Below are 20,627 nucleotides of genomic sequence, written 5' to 3'. Positions count from 1 at the left end.
TTGATTACAATCAGTCCACCCAACTGTCTCTGCTGACAACTGAGGGACTTATCAGCTTTGTCCTTCGTGGGGAGAAAAGCAGTGACAGAGAAGGCAAGAAGTGCTGTGGGAGGGGGCAGAGACTTTACCAGAAATGGGTGGTGGAAATGGAGCTATTTTATCTAGGACCAAACAAGTTGGATCGCTCTGGTATTTCCTTCTCAAGTGTTGTCATGGGCAGAATATTTTCTTGCAACACTTGGAAGGTTTTGGACTGCTCTGTGCTGATGAGCAGCAAATTGTCTTTGGATTGAGGTGATTGTCGTTCCACAGGATCAGTTTAATGTAGCCTGGGAAGATCTTGTCCAGTTGGTCTCTGCTAACAACCTCTCTTTTTCTGATAATGATGAAGAGGGAGCTACAATAAAAATCACAACCCCAAATTCCTGTGGTGGGAATCGAACAGCAGCTTTTTTATTCTATCCCAACTTTAATTTGGAGGATGTTCACTACAGGAAACCAGGAGCCTTCTGAAATCAGATTCAGATAGCAGTCTTTATTTATATTAGAGTGATTCCTTTGGCCTCAATCAGGAATCACAAATACTGGATGAAAGCTGTACTTCCAAGAACTTATACTTTGAGATGTGGAGGACAGCTGTTTCTAGGGGAAGGCTAAACAGGCTTTCCAAACATCTGCGACATCTTTTTTTATCAGCCCGCTGCTCTGTGTTACCCAATAACAAGGGGTGTCTGCAGGACATCTATGCTGAAGTCAGAGGCCGCATCAAGCCGTGGTCACTGCGCACCATGCTCCGCTGGCAAAGGATGGGGGAAAAGGGTGTTTTTACCTTACATTTATGAAGGGAAGAGTGAAGTCAGAGAACTGCAGTGATAAGTCCAATTCTTCATAGAGAGCATAAGACAGAAACTGAATTTAGGGTTGGTGGTTTTTGTTTTTTTTTTTTTTTTCAAATATCCCCCTTCCTCTCCTGTAGTGCAGTAGAGCAGAAGGACAGTACAATATTCATCTGTAAAATGAAATGGGCTTTTTGGACTGCTTAGTCCATGCAGTGGACGCAGCTTCATTTAAGGTGTCACAAATGATGAAGCAGCACAATCCAGCACTGCATGAAATGGGGGTGTAAGTGTTTCAGGAGAATGACTCAACTCTTCTGTTGTCATCAGCACAGCAGTGACAGAAAGTTGAACAATATGGGGCTTGAGTGGGATGGAAATAAATTGGATGGAGAATGTGTCAGTGTCTCAGTTAATCAGTGCCTTGCAAGGAAAATGTCTTGCAAGACTGGTGTGGCTATTGCTGTCATCTGGTGGGACACTGTCATCTCTGCCGGGCAGACCAAGGCCACTGTGTAGAGCAGGTGAGTTCGTGGTCACTTAAGAGACAGGATTAGCTGTTTGCCACCACCTAGCTCCTTATGGTCTCTGAGAAGTGAATTCTTTGTTAATGCCTTAAAGCCATTGAGTAAAGCTTCCCCAATAGTCCCTACGGTTCAGTAGGGAAGATATCTCTGTTTATCCATCTCCTTGTTGGGTTTTCCCTTTCCTATCCCCCACAACTGTGGAGGAGAAGGGGCAGAGGTAGGAGAGCATCTGCTAAAGTGACTTGGTGGTGTGTCAGGCAGGAGTGAGGCACAAGCATGCAGCTGGTCTCATCTTGATGGACAATTTCTGATTTCCCTGAATGCCATCAATGCAGCCTTGCCGAGGCTTATTACTGGATTGGCTTTCCCAAGTCAGAGCCAGTCTCCTGTGCAGTGATGACTGGGACTAGTCATACACATATGGTATATCTGTCTTGCTCTTTTTTTGATGGCAGTGATTAGTGGAGAACAAAATAAGATGAGGAGTTCTTGTCTCACAAGGGAGGTATATGGAGCTGTCATGTCAAGCCTGCTGGAGATGCTGTGCCTGTATTTTTTTCCCACTAAAAAATGTTGGGCTTTGCTGAAGTGAAAATACTGCCAAGAGTACTGACTTCCGTTAAGTTTCTCTGGGGGAACAGTTCTTTGCAAAGGCCTTCGTTTGTTTGTTTTCGTTGTTGTTGAAGAGTTCCACATTTGATTAATTTTTTTTTAATTCTAATATAGAAAGTTTCAGTTTTGTAGAGGTCTCCATGATGGCATGGTGATGCACATTGTGTGTAACTTCAGTGCACACTAAAATTCTGAAATTTTGCAGAAAAATAAAGCAAACTCTCCAAAGTGGAGTTTTGACATACAAAATTACTGAAAAAATTTTCTTGTTTTGTGGGAGTCATCAAAATTATTTTTGTGCTGACACCTGAAAGAGTGAAACCATTTAACCTCTCTTCACTGCCTGAATTTAGCTGTAACTGAAGTCCTTAGGTAGATTACTGTGGTGAGCTTTTCATGGCTTTTCAGTTTTGGTCACTGGTATGAAATCCGAAGAGAACACATACGAGAAGACTCACTTTGAGATGTATCTGGTGTGTGGAGGCTCAGCCTGACTCTTTTGTCTGGCCAACAGAGCAGACCTGTATCTGAGCAGGAGCCTGTGCTAGAAGCTGGGAACCAGACTTGTATGAGGAATCAGACTCGGAGCCCTGCTCGGGTTCCCTGGCCGGTTGAGTGGGGCTGCTCTCAGCAAACCCAGGATGGAAAGGCTCTGGAGCCCAGGAGAGGAAGACCATGGGTTTGTGGGACCGTTGCCATCAGCCCATGCTATAGATCAGGGACTGCTTGTGAGCTGTGGGAAGCTGGATGTTCACATCCAGGAAAACATGACCTGGCTGCAGCGATGTGCATTGCTCCGTGTGCCTGTAATCACAGCAGAGAAGCTCTTTTGTGCTGAAGGGAAAATATATATGTATGATGGGCTGGATGATATAAGGGTTGACTTAGGAGCTCAATGTTATCTTTCTGAGGCAGAGAACAGCTTCCTAATTGAGTATGAGTAATCACCTTAATAACAAAGAATAGCACCAGGCCCTCTATGTGAGCCAGATATATTTACAGAATAACTTGTGGAGATTTTTTTATTACATGGTCTTGACGTCGTTGTTCTTTCTTTGTTGGGACTCCAATGACTACAAGTCTAACCACTGTGGTGTCATGGGGAGAGAAAAAGGGAAGGAAGATCCAATTTTAAAATCCATTATAGAAAAGCTGATGAAAGCTGAATAATGTCATTGGTTTAGTGCCCTTTCATTATGCGTTCATTATATGCTTCATCATATGGGGAAGATGCAAGGAACTAGCAGCCCCTAAAACACCACAGGTCTCCTGTACAGGGGTGGGATGTTCCCGATCCTGGAGGGCTGTGGAGTGTGACACTTTAAAATGCATTGCCCATTCCGACCCAAATGTTGTTTGTTTCTATATTTGTGGGGAAAAAAATGTTCTCAGAGCTGCAGAGCTTAGGAATATGTAAACAATTATAAAAAAAATAAATTGTCTGTGAGGTGCAATGTAAGAAATGTGGTTGCTGGCTGTGACTCGGTGTATGGGATGGCTGCCAGAAACACACCTGACGGCACAGTGAGATGTAGCTGGGTGTTTGTATACAGAATTCCTAGTTTTATCAAAATCCCTAAAAACTTCGTATTTTTATATTTTGTACCCAAAATGTTATTTCTACTGTATAAAGAAACACAAAACAAGTGAAGAAAATACTAATGGAAACAAAAAAGATTTCCTGTGTTTTTAAGTGTGTCACACTTGCTGTGACTGCAGTAATGCTGGTGCCTACATAGCAAAGTACATTTTGATGAATAGATAAGACAACAGTTCTGATTCTACTGAAATTGTAAGTTTTGCTTGTTTTAGAAAGTTTCCCAAGGTACCTCTTAAACCCTGATACTGAAGGGAGCATGGGGGACTGGGGTAGTGCAGATAGGTGACATTTTTTCTGTCTTCTCTTTTTCCTGCCCGCGGCTCTTGCTGGCTCCCCCACCCCCCTGCACCTTTCCCTTGTAATTCAGAACTGCGACAGGTGGGTAACTGCAGCAAAGCAGTTTCATCACTTCCCGCTTGTAGCAGTAAGTACTAAAGCCTCTTTTCTGCATACCGAAGGAAGAATTTCCCCTGAATCAGTGTCAACGAAACTTGACCAGGTTTTCCTTGTGGCATATCTGTGCTGTCTCAACACTAAAATCAGTTTAATAGCTGTATCTTTATATCCAGGGGCTGCTTCTGCCCTGCTCTGAATCCTCTTGGTGGGGTTCAGCCAACCTTTTTTTGCTTCCACAGTAAACAGAGATGACAACTTGCTTTTGAAGGATGCTGTAAGGCAGAGTTAACCAGTGCTCACCAGCTGTGCTGGAAGGTAGGGGAGGTGGGTCATGATCTCATGGGTTTTGGCTGCAGTTTATAGAGTGTTCTCTTTGTTTTGAAATGACAGGGAAGAATGGGTTCCTGTGCCCATTGAAACAAAGCACCATGTCAGACCTATTCTGATGTATTTGCTTCTGAATTAACTGAATTTAATTTAACCTACATGCCAAATGCATTATTTGAAGTGGTTACTTAAATCTCTTTGGAGAGGAAATAATTAGGTTTCTTCTTGCCTGTTTGAGCATGGAGACTATTGGTTGTATTTTTACATCCCCAAGACCATCTTCCAGGTTCATCTTCCTGTGTTTTTGAGAGGCAGCCATCCCAGCAGCTGGCAAGGCATTTTGTTCTATGGAAGAACTCCAGAGCAGGAACACAGGAGAGCTCTGCACGCCCCGCCCCCACCCCGCAACTTGCATTAAAGTTGGAGATCAGGTCTTAGGGACACAGAGGTGACTTGATCAGAAACTCTAGACCTCTCACCCCTATATTTGCAAAATACAGCAGTAGTCTTTAAGTCACCAGATTCCAGAGTGCCCTTAGAAACACCAGTTGAAGGCTTAAGCTGTAAATAGTGGCCAAATTCTGAAGGTTTTCACCCTCAGATAAAAACATCCTATTGACCCAAGTAAGTTTTGCTTGCAAAACTACGTATAGTCGATAGCTACTGAAGTACTAATTCTGGTAAACACTGAACCAGGCCTGGAGAGTGGGTGTTCATTTGCAGTGAAAACCTGGCATTGTATCTAGGAAGTCTGAGTCAGTATTATTACAATCTTTTCTTTGAAGCCAAGTTACCACAATGGCCTTATTTGCATTTATTATTAACAATGCCATGGTGGTGGCATTATCCTTGGCTCTCTAGAGACATAACACGAGGGGCAATCAACAGTCTGAAGTGCTCAGAAACTTATCCCATTTTTTCCACCAGCAAACACACAAACTCTTTATTAAGATGGTGCATCCATTTCTATGGAGTCATGATGGAATTTTGACAGAATTAAAAATCCTATTAATATTTATATCACTTAAATGTACTTACTCCCAGTAACACTATTTTAACTTGAGCTGCAAATCATTTAGTTCTTTGTAATTACAGTACTGCTATTAAGTATTCATAAGGCTGTACAATATAGTGCCACAGGAAACCTATTTTAATTTAGTGGTAAGTCAGTGTTTTAATTTTATGTAAAAACAGAAACTAATTTACCAAGCATTCTCACTTATGTTTTCCTGGCCAGGTTTTGCAAGACTTCTTCAGTTGATCGTATTTAAACTACTTTTTTTTTTGAGCTTTGAAAGTTTGGAAGTTATCATGAAAAGTCCTAGGTCCAGTGCAGCTTACATGTGTGCATGCTGTTGCAAGTAATTTTGAATGTAAGCATAGGCTAGAAGAGGTCACTTCTATCATGGTGCTCAGCTCCTCGGTGCCACCAGAATTGCAACATAACATATTTTCATAAACTTCATAAAAAGTTGGTCTTGGAGAACAAGTCTCAAGAATGGTACCTGTAGTAATCTTATTTCTAGAAATAAATGCAAGCAACATAAATTACTATTTGAGCTGTGAGAGTCTTTGACAACATATATAGATGGATTTCTCTGAGGTCATTGGGGGTTTCACTTGCAGAAGGACAGGCCAGATTGACCTGTGGTATTTTTGTGTGTGCCCCTTTCCACACCAGCACCCAGAGCTCACTGAGTACAGCATGGTATGCTGGGTGTACTGGTATAATGCTTTGGGTCTGTGTCTTTTGGAAATACTTGCCTAATAACACATTTGTGGCAATTAGAGGGAAGGAGCTGTTACCGTTTGAGGAGGCACTGCACAGAATGACATTTTTCAACAAGTGACAAGATGTCTGCAGAGGACTTTGACCAGTACAGTCTTGGATGTGATCTGTCTCCTATGCATTGGTTCTTATGACTTCTGCCTACACAGCTTCTCACTCCTATGGAAACTGAGTATTTGGCCAGAAGAGCCTTTTCTCTGTGCCAGTGCAGCAGTCCTTACAGTATTTTACTACCTTACTGCAGCTGAAACGATCCTCTGGTAATCTCAGTCCAAGAAGTCCTCATGAGAAGTGATGATCATGGAGTGGATTAAAGGTTGATGTTAGCTTTCAGGTGAAGACTTGGCTTCACTCATAAGAGGGATATTTTTTTTTTGTTATTTTCAGTAGGGCCAGTGTTCCCCTGGGACCTTGAAGCACTCTGTTAGCCCTAGGTTACACGAGTGGTGGTGTATACACAGCCGCAAAAGGTTGTCTATCACTTCAGCTTGCTTTTGTGTCTCCAGACATGCACCTTAGTGTGGTGAGATACAAATAGGTCAAGGCAGATAACTGAAAATTGTGTTATGATAGTTCTATGCGATACTATGAAGTCATTTTGACCTGTCTACATAACTTCTGTTTTCAAGAGAAGCCAGGCCAGGGAGCAGAATGCGGCGTATAGGTGTCTTCACTGGGGTAAATGTGCACCCATGAGAGATCCTTTAACTTCTGCTTTTTAACTCTCTCCCCTGCAGGACAAGGCCTCTTCTATGGACATTGAACTCCCAGCTACCTATGCCTATTGCCTGTGATGGAAGAACTTGATGTTAATGTGAGGTAGGATAAACTACATGGTTCCTCCTATATGGCGTCTCATCCAGCTGGTGAGCTGCAGTACGATGTGCTTGCAAAGGTGCAGGATGGTATTTTCTGTTTGCCTGTAGATGAAGGTCTCTCCTCATGCTGCAATGCCTGGGTTGGGGTTTCCTGGAGCTTCTGTAAGGATGTAGTGTTGCCCTGTTGTTTGTGTAAATGTCAGATGTGGCGTAGCCAAGACAAGGACTTCCCTGCAGTAGGATGGATAAGGCCTCATCAAAGACCAGGCATAAGCCCATCTGTGCCTGTTGAAAGTCTGATCCTAGTTTTCTTTTTCTTTTTGGTGCAATGGTCTAAGAACTTACAGCCTCATCTCTGCTGCCTTATGGTGCAGCAAGCAAAAAAAATGACATCTCTGAAGTCATTTCAAACCCCTGGGCACACTACTGGTATCAGTGAGAGACAAATTTCAGTATGGATCGTTTTGATTTTGGAAATGTGATGCCAACAGAAATTGTTCAAAAAAGGCTGGAGAACCTGTTTGCAGCTGCCCCAAGGACACAAGGCTGGCATCAGCTCTGCCATTCTCAGGTGTGATCTGTGGGGTCTTTCTGTAGGATTGGGATTTGTCCCTTTTGTTTCTCGGCCTTTTGACTGGCCAGGCTGCCAGTGATGCTGAACTGTGTGGGGAGCTGAACTAAGACTCACCAAACCCACTTCACACAAGGACATCAATCTTCTGACCAAACCCATGTTGCTGGCCCAGGCACAGGAGGAAGCAATATTCCATTTGCAATGAGAGGTGTACATTTCCACAAAGAGTTTTCTTTAAATCCACTCAGGGAGTACCTTTTTGATGTCTCATGTTTTTATTTTGGGGAGTAATTTTTCACCCTTCCCCTGCCTGGACACTCAAGTGGCAAGTACATGGTAAAATGTCTTGGAGAAAATTGCTCTGATAGAGACAGATCAAATGTACGTACTCTGGTCTTCCAGTGGACCTTTCCCTAAGTTGTTACTCAACAGAGATCAGGAGGAAACGCAGTACAGAAAAGGGGGGAACAGGGTCTTACACCTCAAAGGGGATCCTGTTGTGCCACCCTGTCCTCACAGCTTTCTAGCTGTTGCGCTTTCAGGTTGGGACGTGCCTCTGTGTGAGCTACAACCTATTCTCTCCAGTTGCACACGCAGAGCGAGATAATACATTTTCAAAGATAATTTCTGTTCTTAATGAGGTTCCTCAAAGTGTTGTACTATCAGAGAGAACAACTCTGGTCTTCATTCACCTACTCAAGTGTCGGGAAAGTCACCAGCAACTCCAGATTGCTGTTTAATGCACGCTTAGTAGGTCACATTTATAACCCGGTAATCAATGCTGAGAGGTAATGTGTTTTGCTTAATGAAATTTGTCTTGCCTTTTTAATACCAGAAGTGTAGTTAAATGCGTAGGCTACTGCTGTTTCTCTGTAAAGGGAATTAAGGTGCTGACACCAAGCAATTTTCCCTACAATCTTTTCCTTCCTCTAAAGACACTAAGAAAAAAATCTGTTTCTCACTATGGTGAAAATAATTCCCACTATACATTTCATCATTCATAGATGGAAAACCTGTCAGTTCATAAACACCAAGGGGCACAGAGAAACTGGCTCAGTGAGTGCCTGGGCACAGAGAGGCTATACCTGGAGGGAAGTGTGACATTATATTTACCTTACCTGTATATTTTTCAGTAACATGCTATTTGCCACTGGTGGAGACAGACACTGAGTAGGTCTGACCCAGCATGGATGTTTTTAAGTCATCTATTGGAGTTTTGTAATTCATTATTTGTAGGAACCAACAGATCACTATCTGTTTCTTCCTATTTTTGAATTTTACTATAATTCCAATCAACCCTAATTCTGGTCCAACAAAATCCCCAGCCCATAACCCCACCCTTCCTCCCAGCCCCAAAAAATCAAACCCAAATAAAACTAATTCCTGTTAGAACTAGGCTTTGTCTTCCTACTTGTGATACTTTCAAGCATGTGATGTAGCCTGAATGCAATAGGTGCTTGGGAGGGAAGGGGGTTTGGGTGCTCGGGGGGTGCCAGAACGTGGGCAGAGCTGGGGGGTTTCCTTTGGTCGGCTTGCTGTGGAAAATGCCCATTGCACAGCCCTGGGGAAAGACTTTTTGGAAAGAGTCCCTCAAGAGACTGCCTTCTCCTGGAGACCAGTTTGTGTGGCCAGCTGGAGTGGTCTGACCCTGGCAGGGCAGTAGAAGGATCCCTGAGGGGGAACTTCTCCTTTGGTGAAAGATTTCATCTGACTTCCCATTTAGATTTAAGGAGGCAACACAACACAAGGCATTCCTGGGGATCTGATGAATGAAAATCCATGGGAATTTGAAAGCTGTCCTGAATCAATATTGATTCACTGTTCCCCAGCTGTTTTGATCAAACACTGTGGTCAGATCTTGCATCGTTATACTTCAGGAATGATTTTTTTCCTGTGTTCCTAGGGGCTCTTTCTGAGCTGGACTATGGCAGTGCTTCATTTTGTGTGATTGGTTGCATATACAGACTTTGTGGTAGGCATATGGTTCTATTTTGACCCCACACTTTTCCAAACCATGAATTTTTGGTTTTGAGAGCTTTGCTTGTCAGCTACCAGTAAGTAGCTAATGTTTCTTCTTTATTGCCCTGATTTCAGCTTTTTTGCTGAGATGTGAATTACTGAATGTTTTCTGTCAAAGCCAGGGGCTTCCACATGTTGTTTCGTAAAGTCGTGTGGTGAGCCTGAGAGATGGGAACACTTGGATCCCTGCTCCCCATCCCTGCGGGGCTCAGGGATGCTGCAGTGGGAGGTCTGCACGAGAAGGGGAGCAAAGCTTGGGGAAATGGGAGGTGCTTTGGCTATATGGGGACAACAGCAGGATAGGAGGAGAGAGGGACAGGCTGACTGTTTCAAGCTGAGCCCTGCAGAAACAGCATGTCACTCTTCGGTGCAGAGGAACAAGTGCCGCGGTCTTCCTGCTCTGGTCATGGGTGCAGATCTCCTGCCCTTGGACAGGTTTTGATGAGATGCCCCAGAAGATGCCAAGTGATGAGCAGCTTTACATCTCTGTAGCTACCTGAAGCACTGCAGGCAGATTCAACTCTACAAATGTTTTCTTTCTGTGGAAAAACTTGGTTATGAATTTTACAAAGGCTGCAGTGTGAGGTTAGAGAGACATTCCTGGAAATCTTAGACAGTGTGCTTTGGGAGTTATTTATCACAGCTGAGGGGGGGTGGCAGACCTCATTTTCTCTAATTCTAGAGTAGAAAAACAAATGAACTCGCAAGTATTTCCGATTTAGACTTTACAGAATTTTTTAATTTAGTATGACTCGGTGATTGTTATTGGACACATTTATTATAGGTAGTAGGTTAATGAGATACTGTCAAGTGGTTTGGAATGAAAACATGAACCCTCGAATTAGAGTATGGAAAAAAAGAAGCTGTTTATTCTCTTCATTTCAAACAACTTTATAAAAAACCTAGTTGGGCACACTACAAACAAGAGTGCAGTGGTCCTTCCCACTGACCCGCTCTAGCACAGCTGGCACGTAGTGAACCCTACGCTGTTTGCTGCTGCCCTCTGGCCAAAGGGCGGGAGCTCCTGCAGATGCCTTCACTGCTACCCTCGCTGGTACATGCTTCTTCCACTTGAAGGCTGCAAAGTACCACTTCAAATCTCCTCTTTGGAGCCAGACCTGGCTCAAGGGTTTTGGCAAGCAGGCTGCTGCCCCGCCTGATTATGGCAAGGTGTTTGCCCGTGGTTCTTGTAAATTTGTGCAAACCTTCAAAACATGCTTGCATCTCTCTTCCAGTTTTTCTAGATTTTGCTGCATTAGACATTTTCACTTTCATACAAACACAATGATTTTGACAGCCTTGGAGAAAGTAGAAAAAGGCTGAATCTCTTTAGGCACAAAAGAAAAATATGCACAGAGATGGGTTTGGTGCAGTTTGTTTTACTGTGCCTATGCTTGCATTTCAGTGCAGAGCAGAAGTAAGGTGAATCCGTTGGTCGTCCCCACACGTGGTGTATCAGTTCCGATCACACAGCACTTAGAAAGGGGACTTGCGAACTACATTCCTATCGGAAGACGTTAATCCAGCAGCTCTGTACCACACGCTCTGCAGCCCACAATGAGGGCTAAAGGTTTTGAAGCACGGGCTCAAACCATGCATCTTCCACATTCAGGTGTGGTGGGGACAATTGGGCAGGGAGAATAGGCTAAATCTAATCCAAAATATCCCACCATGTCCTGCATAGAGTGGAGATGTAGGGACCTCTATACCAGCTGCTTTGATCTGCTCCTATTGTGCCAAATCACCAGCTAAAATGGACATAGTTTGTGTGTACAGAAGTCACCTGGGAGTCCATGGACTCTTGGTTTTCTGTGTATAAGCCGGGCAGTTGGCTCTTACAGAGTGTGGGTAGGTACATAATAACTCTGCCCGCGAAAACTGTGAGAGGAGCTTCCGTGTACCAGGAACGGCACCTGCAGACCTCGCTGAGCAATCTGGAAAGGCCCGAACAGGGAGGACTCTGCTTCTCTTGGGCAATTGCCAGTGTAGGTTGCAAACATGCCATGCACAAGGAGTGAGCAATGGCCTTATTAAAGACTACTAAAGTCTTCCTAGACTTTTGGTAAGACTTTCATCATCTCATTACAGAGCATTCCCTGTAGCCAGGAATGAAGTAGAGCTTCCTGTCAGCATGCCAGCCCCTCCTTCTCTCATAGCAGCTAAATCTGGCTCCTTTATATTGCTGGGAGCACAGGTGACTCAAATCTACACTAGTTCTAATGGCATGGTTGGCCATTCTTGTGCATTTTCCCTTCTTTGAGCTCCAGCACTCACCACACATTCACTCATCCCACTGCTATGGGTGCTGCATGGCAGCCCAGCATTTCTAGCTTCTGGGCTGCCTCAGTTTTAGCTGAGCAGGTATCATAGAGGACTCTTTGTAACGCAGCTCTGCAAATCTCGCACCACCCTGGAGCTGCAGGGTGCTCAAATGCTTGATTCAGTTAACTGCTCGGAGGTGCTCTGCTGACACAGTTTGAAAGCCATTGGCTCAAGCTTTTTGAAAGAGCTTTTGGCACAGGCAGGCTCTGGTGTGGTTTGCAACGGTGCAATGGGTTGGGAAGTTGCAGTTACTAACGAGAGGCAATCTGAACAGTTCTCAAAAGCTGCAAAGTGATTTTCATGTGCTGGCTGATGTTTCCATTGGGCAAGCACCCTACTATTGCATGCTAAATATCGATGGCACAGTTGTGTTTCAGGCAGCTTTTTAAATATTTCTGTTGGTATTTTAACCCAAGAGGCTGTGCTCTGGGCTTTGAGAACTAGGTTGTTTTCCAGCTGTCACACCAAACTTTGTAGGTCCTTGGCCAAATCTTCGAGACTGGTTGATTCTCCCCACTGTGACAACTGGAGTCCCAGACAAGCTCCAGCACTAGCAGCTCTTGTTACTCTTCAAATCTGTAGCTAGGAGGGAAGAAGTGGAAGAGCAGCTGCCTGGCATTTACAGCCAGGACTGGGCGAGCAGAGCCGTGGTTCTGCTGGCTGGAGCTCTTTTCACGCTCTTGGGCAACAAGGATAAACCTCTGCTATTTGAATGGGTCCTTCTGAGTGTGGTCAGGGCTGTTCTGTGTACTTCGCACTGTGTAAAACTCTCTTGCTTCCTCAGGTGTTGGGGAGAGGCTGTTGTGCTCTTGAGAAATAAGCTTTTGAAAAAAAAAATGACGAGAATGTTCAGTGCAAGTAAATAGCTTTTATGTAAGACTTTTTATTATAGCTGTTGCTGAAGGCAGACTCCCTTTGCTAAATCAACTATGGAGAAACAATGTATTATTTGAGTTTGTCACAACAGTAATTGCTTTTTATTTTTAAGCTGAGCCCCCAAAACAGCTGAATTTTAGATTGATGTTAATTGCTTCCAAACTTGGCTTTATCAGCTTTAGTTTTCTCAGTTTGTTGCTGAAGGTATTTTTGTGGCTTGAAGTACTCTGAAAAATGCAGAGCCCTCCAGCAGTACTGTGTGGGGTTCATTAATCTTGTCTTGACTTTGAGAAATGTGAAGCAAGGTGAGGGAACAAGGAATCAAATTGGTTGAATCAGTTGTGTTTGTTTTGGAAGCAAAGACAATATTCCATTATTTAACCCAGCCGCTCTTCCCAAAGTCCTTGTACAGAGGCATAGTGGACACTATTGCTGACAACAACTGACCCCCTTGATGATACACCCCCTTGAGTGAGTCCCAATTCTGGAGCCTTGCTGTGCTGCCCCAGGAGGCTCCTTCCTCCATGGACCACAAGAAGCGATGCTGTTGATGGCTGGCTCTCACACAGGTCTGTTACCTCGCACTGGCAGTGTGGCTGACTCTGAAAAGAGGCAGAGAAAGTCTTGGGTCTTCTCTCCCCATCCAAACCTGGGGATGGGTGTAGTGGGAGAGAGAGGGACCCAAGGAGCTCCATCCCTGAACCCCCAGGAGGAGCTAGGGATGTCCAAGGTTGGTGTGTGCCCTTGGTCCCTCTGCTCCCCTTAGGACATTGGCAGCTAGCCGAGGGGGCCAAGAACTGAGCTGTGAGGCAGGACAGGCAGAAAACTCGGCTGAAAGCAGAGGTGGATGTCTGGGGGAGGTGCAGGCTGTGCTGTGTGGTTGGAGCAAAATAAGAGTCTGATTTAATGACCCAAAGTGCAGAAAACAGAAGGGTTTTAGAAAAGAGTTTGTGTGCTCTGACTGCCTTGCCAGTGGGGATTCATGGCAAGCAAACAGCTTAAGATTCCTTCAGCAAGTTGCAATGTGTGTGTTTATACTTATATATACACAAGCTCTTTTCAAAACCTCTCCAACTTTAACACTTTGAGTCATTAAATCATTGTTTATCTCAACCTCTTTGATCACATTTCTGTTTAGGTGAGAAATACCAGGCTGAAATATAATTTAACAGGCTGGAATCAGCCTAGAGCACTCTTCCTAGTCCCCTTTCTAGGGGAAGATCAACCCTAATCCTCCTGTAGTACCTGCAGCATCCATCCAAAAAGTATTTGTTCAGTTATTTCTGTGGAGGGCCATACACCGAGAAGATTTTCTACAGAGCCCTGTCTTCTCTGCCGGCGTCCCCCGGGCAGGAACGGTGCAGCTATCAGAGGAGCGCATAGATGAGAGCTGCATGTTTTCATCCTTTGGTATACAAGTGATATAGTGTCCTGTTCCACTTGCTGAGCTGATGTGGATGAGTGCGCTTTCTCCTAAGGATAAGGGCAGGCAGAACACACAGTGCCAGAAAAGAGCAAAGTAAAACCCTACAGATCCCTTATGAGGCAAAACTTAATGGTATTGATTTACATCACCTGTAGATATGACCATATATAAGTTGTGCTTTTGAACCAAATGAACTATTTTATAAGTAGTCATTTGAAAGATGGCTGGCTGCTGGGTTTCTTGGGTTGAGCCTCTGTGTGCCTGCCTGCTTCCCGGGGGTGCTGGGGTGCTCAGGCGCAGCGGGGCACCCAGGAGGGACCCCACAGGCTGGGACCACTAAAATGCATGGGGCATTTCTGAACCTCCAGCCATAGACTTGGCCAAGAGCATTTTCCATCTGCTGACACCGGGTGAAAGAAGAGGGGCAAAGCAGGAGGGCACAGGGAGGCAAGGCATGGTGTTAGAGGTTCACTGTCGTATTTTTGTGCTACCAACCAAAAATTCTCGGTAGCCAAAAAAGCCCTGCAAAAGAAGTTCTCTCTGCCAAATGCTCTGTACAGCCCAGGTGCTGCTCAGCAGGAGCGATAGCTGTTATCAGCCTGGGTACTTCTCATATTGTTCAACTTTTTTCTCAGTTTCTAGGGAAACACTTTATAGCACTGTATTTATCGGAACATCTTTCCAAACACCTCCGCCAACACTTAATTAATGGAATTTTTAAGCCTGGCTCCAGCTTCTGCAAATTAATAGTGTGCTCCCTTACGGCAGCTGTGGAGCAAGTGAGACATATATACTCTCTGAAGTAAGTCAGAGGGGGCAGAGGCAGAGGGGCAGCTCCACCGTTTGTCTGCGTGTGCTGAGCCCCCCCCCCGGAGGTGAGGCTATCACACGCTTCTGCAATGTCTCACTCTGCTTTTATTAGTGTGCCCTGGGGAATCTGCGCAGATGAAAATGCCCTTGACAAAGAGCTGGGCCATAAAAATTAACTTTTTGGTGTCTTTCAGCACATCCTTTCTTTAGCTTCAGTGTCTCTGCACAGAGTGGCAGCTAGTGAAGATCTGGAAGAGGCTGTGGAAGGCTGTGGAAGCAGTTTCAAAGCCAGGGATATCCTGGGGCAGACCCGGCTCTAGGGCTTGGCAAAAATGGGCAGCTGCCCTAGAAAGCAGCAGGTTGCCCAGAGCAGGAAGATGGGCTGGACCTCATTGCCCTCACTGGCTGGAAGGGCAAGGCTGGCAGCTGCGATGCCAGGGGCTCTCCAGGACTCTCTCCTTGACTTTTCAGGGCTGACCCTCAGCATTAGGCTGGCAAAAGTCAATTTGTCTCCCTGTTTGGGACTTCTTGAGCCAGCTGTGCCTAGAGGCTGGGAGTGCGGAAGCTAGAAGGGGATGTCTTGAGAGACAGGACAGCTGTGAAACTGCAGCTGGGTGGTAGGCACAGGACCAGATCAGCTGTGCGAGGGTTAATAGGGCACTGAGAGTCATATTGACAGACCTGTGTTTTCTTATAGAACAGACGTGATTTTGTGTCTCAAAACCAAAAGGTGTTGGTGGGGCTGTAAGTGGAAATCTATTTGCATTTGCTCTCTACTCAGTGAGTTAAATTTCCCTGAGTTGCTTTTGGGCAAACACAGGAAGATAGTCTTGAGGTCCTGGGTAGACATATCTGCTGTGAATGCTGTCTTGGGAGTAGAGCTGTGATGCTGAGAGCTGCAATGAGCTGTTACCAACTCCAGATCCTGCTGCAATAGTGTGTGAAGCCGCAGAACGAGCCATTCACTGCTTGGGAAAGAGCATTTATATGATCTCAGATATGAAGGATGCTCTATCAAAACAAGTTTTGTGCTCATTGCTTGGCCATGTGTCTAGGGCCTGCTATCGGGCAGTATAAATAACTGTTGATAGACTATTACCCTGGAGCAGAGTGCATCTGTGATGCAGATAAGAAACGTGCTCCTCTCTTGCTACTTCAGTCTTTCAACTATTTATTTTGCCCCTGCTGTGCTGTGGCAATGAATCATCAATGATGTGACTCCCTGGTCTGGCAAACAGTCGGAGGCCTGAGCCTCAGCTGCTGGCTGAACTTACTGTCTTGCCCCATCTGTTAACCGAGGACTTGCCATCACGTGTCCCCTGAGCAGCAGCCGCTGCCTCCCCAAGGTCAGAACATTAAGTAAAAGCGGCCGCAGTCTGAACATAAGCTTTACCATCTGATGGACAGGAACCCCGTGGAGCTGATGCTTTCAGGGAGTCTTTGGCTGTTTCAGGGTGAATCCATTGTAGGGCAAGTTATTTAAAAAAACAAAAAAAGCTGAAAATAACCCCAGCAAACTGGAGGCATGCTGAATAAATGTAGCAAGGCTGGGCTTGTATTTGCAAAAGGACTTGCAAAGAGACGTGTTCGGCTCTTGTGCTTGTATCCCTCAGCACAAACCGAGTAACTGGAGGCCAAAGTAATCTCCCTGTAAGCACGTGAACAGGAGTGAAGGGTCTGCCTGTTGCAGGTGACTTGTTGCAGTTGACACAGTTTCTGCTCTCTGTTCAGTTGGTGAAAGCTTACTATGGCCTTATGCAACTCAAGTCCTTCCCGGGATATGATGCCTAGACTGCAGGGAGGATTTGATCTCATGGTAACCAGATGCTCTTCTATTTATCACATTTGAGAAATAGTAAATCTGGAAACTTTTTTTTTAAAAAGCATCCTTGCAGAAAAAAAAACCCATTAGAAACAGAATCTCAAATTGTAGGGGGATAGCAGCCAGGTTTCTGGCTCTGTGCTGGTGTACCTGTGATAAATGGACCAGCAGCTGACTTCTTGACTGCACATTGGCATTGCTATAAGCTCAGAGAGGAGGAAAGGAGAAAGAAAAGGGCTCTGCTTGCTGTTAGTGAGGGATGGGAAGGAGTGAGTAGGATGCTGTTAAATACTTGGCTATCCATCTGTTGTTGGGTCGAAGTGAAGGAGAGAGTGAATTAAGCAAGGCCTTTCCCTTTCCCGGGCTCATGAGCTCATGCCTGCATGAGAGCAGAGGAGACATGTTGTGGCTGTTTTGGGGTCATCTCTGTCTTCTGTCACACCTCCCAAGGTCTGGCACTTATAGCTCATCTCTAACTGTGGCTCTGTGCATAGGCATAGAGTATTTCTGCCTAACAGTAGGCACAGTCATTTTCCTTGCATTTCCTTTGCCCCCAAAGCTTTAATGCACTCAGTGTCTGCTTGTTCATTCGCTATGTGACCCTCACAGCCCAAGCACCCTCCCTCTGGGAATATTGGGTCGCTGCTCCAGCATATTACCAGATACCATGGTAAAAGCAGACCCCAGTGGTTATAGTTCTGGGCAAGAGCATGTCCTGATGACTCTGAGTTCTTTTAAAGGTCAGTTCCAGAAGTCGAATGTGTGTAAATAGATTACTTCACTTAGTCCTCAGTTCCTTAGCCTAATCTGGAAAATCACCCAAACTCCCAGTGAGCTCAGATGATGTTTTTTCCATCCCCTTATCTCCACAGTTAATCTATTGGCATTTAAGTTCTGTTCAACTTTGCCTTAAAGGCCAGGACCTGAAAACACAAAGTCTATCTACTTGTTTTTGAAGCCTCCTTTCCACGGATACCAGAGGGCTGTGGTGATGGGCCAGCTCATCACTCACTGTCAGTAGACTAGTCTGGAGACCTGTCCAGGGCTTGCTCTTCTCATGAACTTCCTGAGAGCTCTGAGGACTTATCTGAAAACTGGCTGGTATCTAATCAATAGGGAATGTAATAGGAGAATAAATAAATCCACCAAAAGAAGATAGGCAGGAAGAGCCTGGTTCATGTTAATTTAGTCAAGATGTTCTTAGGACTGAGAGCTGAGTGGTGAGGCAGCTGGCCAAGAGCTGTGACATGTTTCTGAGCAGACCCAACCAGGGTCTTGGGTATTTGGAGGACTAGGGCAAGCAGAGAACATCACACGAGTCCAGACAGATTTTGAGTTACTCTGTGGAAAGGAGATGGTTGGGAGGCATGGGCCCTTCCCTTTCCAGTCTATGCCAGAGAAGCTTCTTTGAGGCTTGTGCGTCAAGATATGAACTTTCTCTTTACTGGTAGACATCCCTGGAAAATTAATAGACTGCCTTCTTTGGGAATTAAACTGCTTTTGTGGTATTTTGAGCCATGCTAGAGTGGAAGAATGCAGGGTTTTTTTCTCCATTTCCAAGCAGCTGGAATAGATTTGGTCCCATTACTGCCATTATTTGCAATTTCCATTTTTATGGGCCATAATGGGGATGTGATTCTCAGACAGAGCTGGCAACTGCAATGAAACATGGCTTTTTTATATCTTGCAATTCAGCTACTGTTCAGTATGCTTTCCTGAGTCCAGCAGATCTGGGTCTAGTCCAGTGCAGGCACCTAGTGTTCTTGTATTGCTTATACTGTTCCCTGCAAGCCACGCTCAGAGCCCTTGTTGACGCTGTCTCCTTGCAGCGACGTGAGGATCTGTTTAGAATTACTCTTGGTGACACACTGTAAACCAGAAGAAGTTTCTGTTGGAGCTCAAAGCTGTAAACTGATTCAACTAACAGTGTCCCTCACCTGAAATACCTGTTGAAGTTAGTAACAAAGTTTAAATGGCCAGAAAATTAATCACAAAACAAACTAACTTTCTGTATTCATCCTCAGTTAAAACGCACTGCACCAGCTTTCCAGAAGTGTCACTAAGGTTTTCAGTGCTTTGTGATTGGCAGGTGCTATTAAGTTTCCAACAGCTTTGCAGACCCCTAAGCGGAGAATTTAAGCCCAATGGGAACACACTTCCCTGGTTACCCCTGGGCGAGCAGCCTGGCTGCTCTGTACTGCCAGGGATCTGCCCACCCCAGGTTAGGAGCCAGTTTCCCTGCTGTGATCTGGAGCAAATGACCCACAAACCCAACTTAGAGTCAGTTGTCTTTTTTTGAGCCTTGTGCCTCTATGCTTGGTTGGTGCCTCCTCTGACACTTGAAAGGAGCGTTGTGTTTGCGGTGTCATGTCCTGGGTGTATTGAAGATGCTGGGTGCAGACACCGTACCTCTTTCTTCTTTGCTTGTCTCAAAACTTCACAAATGGGCCTTCATGATCCAGCTGACATGCCCCGGCCTTCTTCCTCCATAGGCTTTTAAACCCTCAAACTGATCTTGTGTTTCTGCTCTGTTTTGTCAAATTTCAGCTCTCTGGGTCTTTGCTTGTTTCCAAGGATGTCTGGGCAGTAGGTTTTGATTTCCAATAGGGCTCTTAGTTTGTCTTTCATTTTGGTATGCAGCTTCATTGCTTATTTTCTAGTCTGCAGATCTGATGGTGCTGACCCTTGACCAGGTACACCATCAGCAGTATCATTGCGATGCTGCTGGCCTTACCCCTCTGTTTTCCCCTTGAGCTTTTCTTTTCTTTTGTTTTCCCCTCCTCCCCTCACAAGTTCTTGGACTGGTTTCCTCAGTCAGTGGCAGGGAAAATGATAGACCTGTGGTACCCAGCATATCAGGGTGTAATTTATTTGCAAGTGGCCAGTTATCAAACTGAAACAGACTTTTAAAATCAACTTGCAGTGAGATAACTGGGAGAGGCAGCAGCTAGCTCCCAGTTATGGGTCAAACTTGAAGTTCATAGAACCTGAGAGTGGAGAGTCCATAACTGATGCCACCGAGTAACTTCCCCACAAAGGAGTGAAATGACCTAGAAGAAAGTCTTTCCCTTCGCATTGCTCTCATCTCCAGGAATGTCTGTTTCTAGGAATCTTCTGCAGACAAGCACAGTGAGACGTTCCTCCTGGAAGCTTTTGTGCTTGTTAGCCAAAGGAAATCACAACTGAACAAACACTTCCAGAGCTTCTTAGGCTGGCCTCAGAGAAATGTGCTGGTAGTGACTCCTGGGTGGGATCTGGGTTGCATCTGAGCTGTGTGTCTGCACTTACCATCTACAAAGCCGTCCCAGCTGTTTGCTTTTTCTCTGTCCTGCTGCTTGCCCAGGTTGACATCCTCTTGTTTATTTGAAGTGAGAAATGTGATGAGGTTTTTGTGGAGAGTATTCAGAACACGCACTTAGTGGGGGACATAGAAGGAGGTTTAAATAAAACAAGAAATTTAAGTGCGCTGTTCTCGAATCAAGGACTTTCCATGTCCTTGCTTAGAAAGAACACCTATCTGAAGCCTAGATACAAGAGCCAGGCTCATACAAAATGAGCTGGTGAACATGTACTCTGGGGGTGAAGGTTTCTGGCCATCACCTCTGGAACTAGCTTTATCAAACTCTGATCTTTATGGTAAAGCTCATATTGAGGTAGCGGAGTTGGAAATGCATGACATCTCAAAGATGACTTTCATCTCGCTTGACCGATGTATTTTGTGTTAGGGTACAGCGAACTGGTTGGGCAGTTCAGAAATTGTGGCATTAGAGAAGGGACTAAGGAGACACACCATTCCCTGTGTACACAAGGCAATCAGTCAAATACTTCAAGGGGCACACACCGTGGGAACTGCACAGGTGAACTCTGCCATGC

The 20,627-nt window shown here is 45.1% G+C and overlaps 1 protein-coding gene across 6 annotated transcripts in view; it reads left to right on the top strand.

Moving 5' to 3' along the window:
• HTR4 (5-hydroxytryptamine receptor 4) overlaps nucleotides 1-20,627 on the top strand; it is a 138,095-nt gene that overhangs the window by 34,393 nt on the left and 83,075 nt on the right. For all 6 annotated transcript variants that reach the window (XM_075766929.1, XM_075766923.1, XM_075766927.1 and 3 more), the window contains exon 2: nucleotides 6,825-6,906. In XM_075766929.1, the coding sequence (XP_075623044.1) occupies nucleotides 6,881-6,906 (26 nt within the window). In that variant the 5' untranslated portion in view covers nucleotides 6,825-6,880. The remainder of the gene's footprint in view (nucleotides 1-6,824; nucleotides 6,907-20,627) is intronic.

The sequence above is a fragment of the Balearica regulorum genome, chromosome 14 (genome assembly GCF_011004875.1).
Source record: "Balearica regulorum gibbericeps isolate bBalReg1 chromosome 14, bBalReg1.pri, whole genome shotgun sequence".
Lineage (NCBI taxonomy): Eukaryota > Metazoa > Chordata > Aves > Gruiformes > Gruidae > Balearica > Balearica regulorum.
The sequence above is the reverse complement of the archived record's forward strand: the minus strand, read 5'-3'. Positions and strand labels throughout refer to the sequence as shown.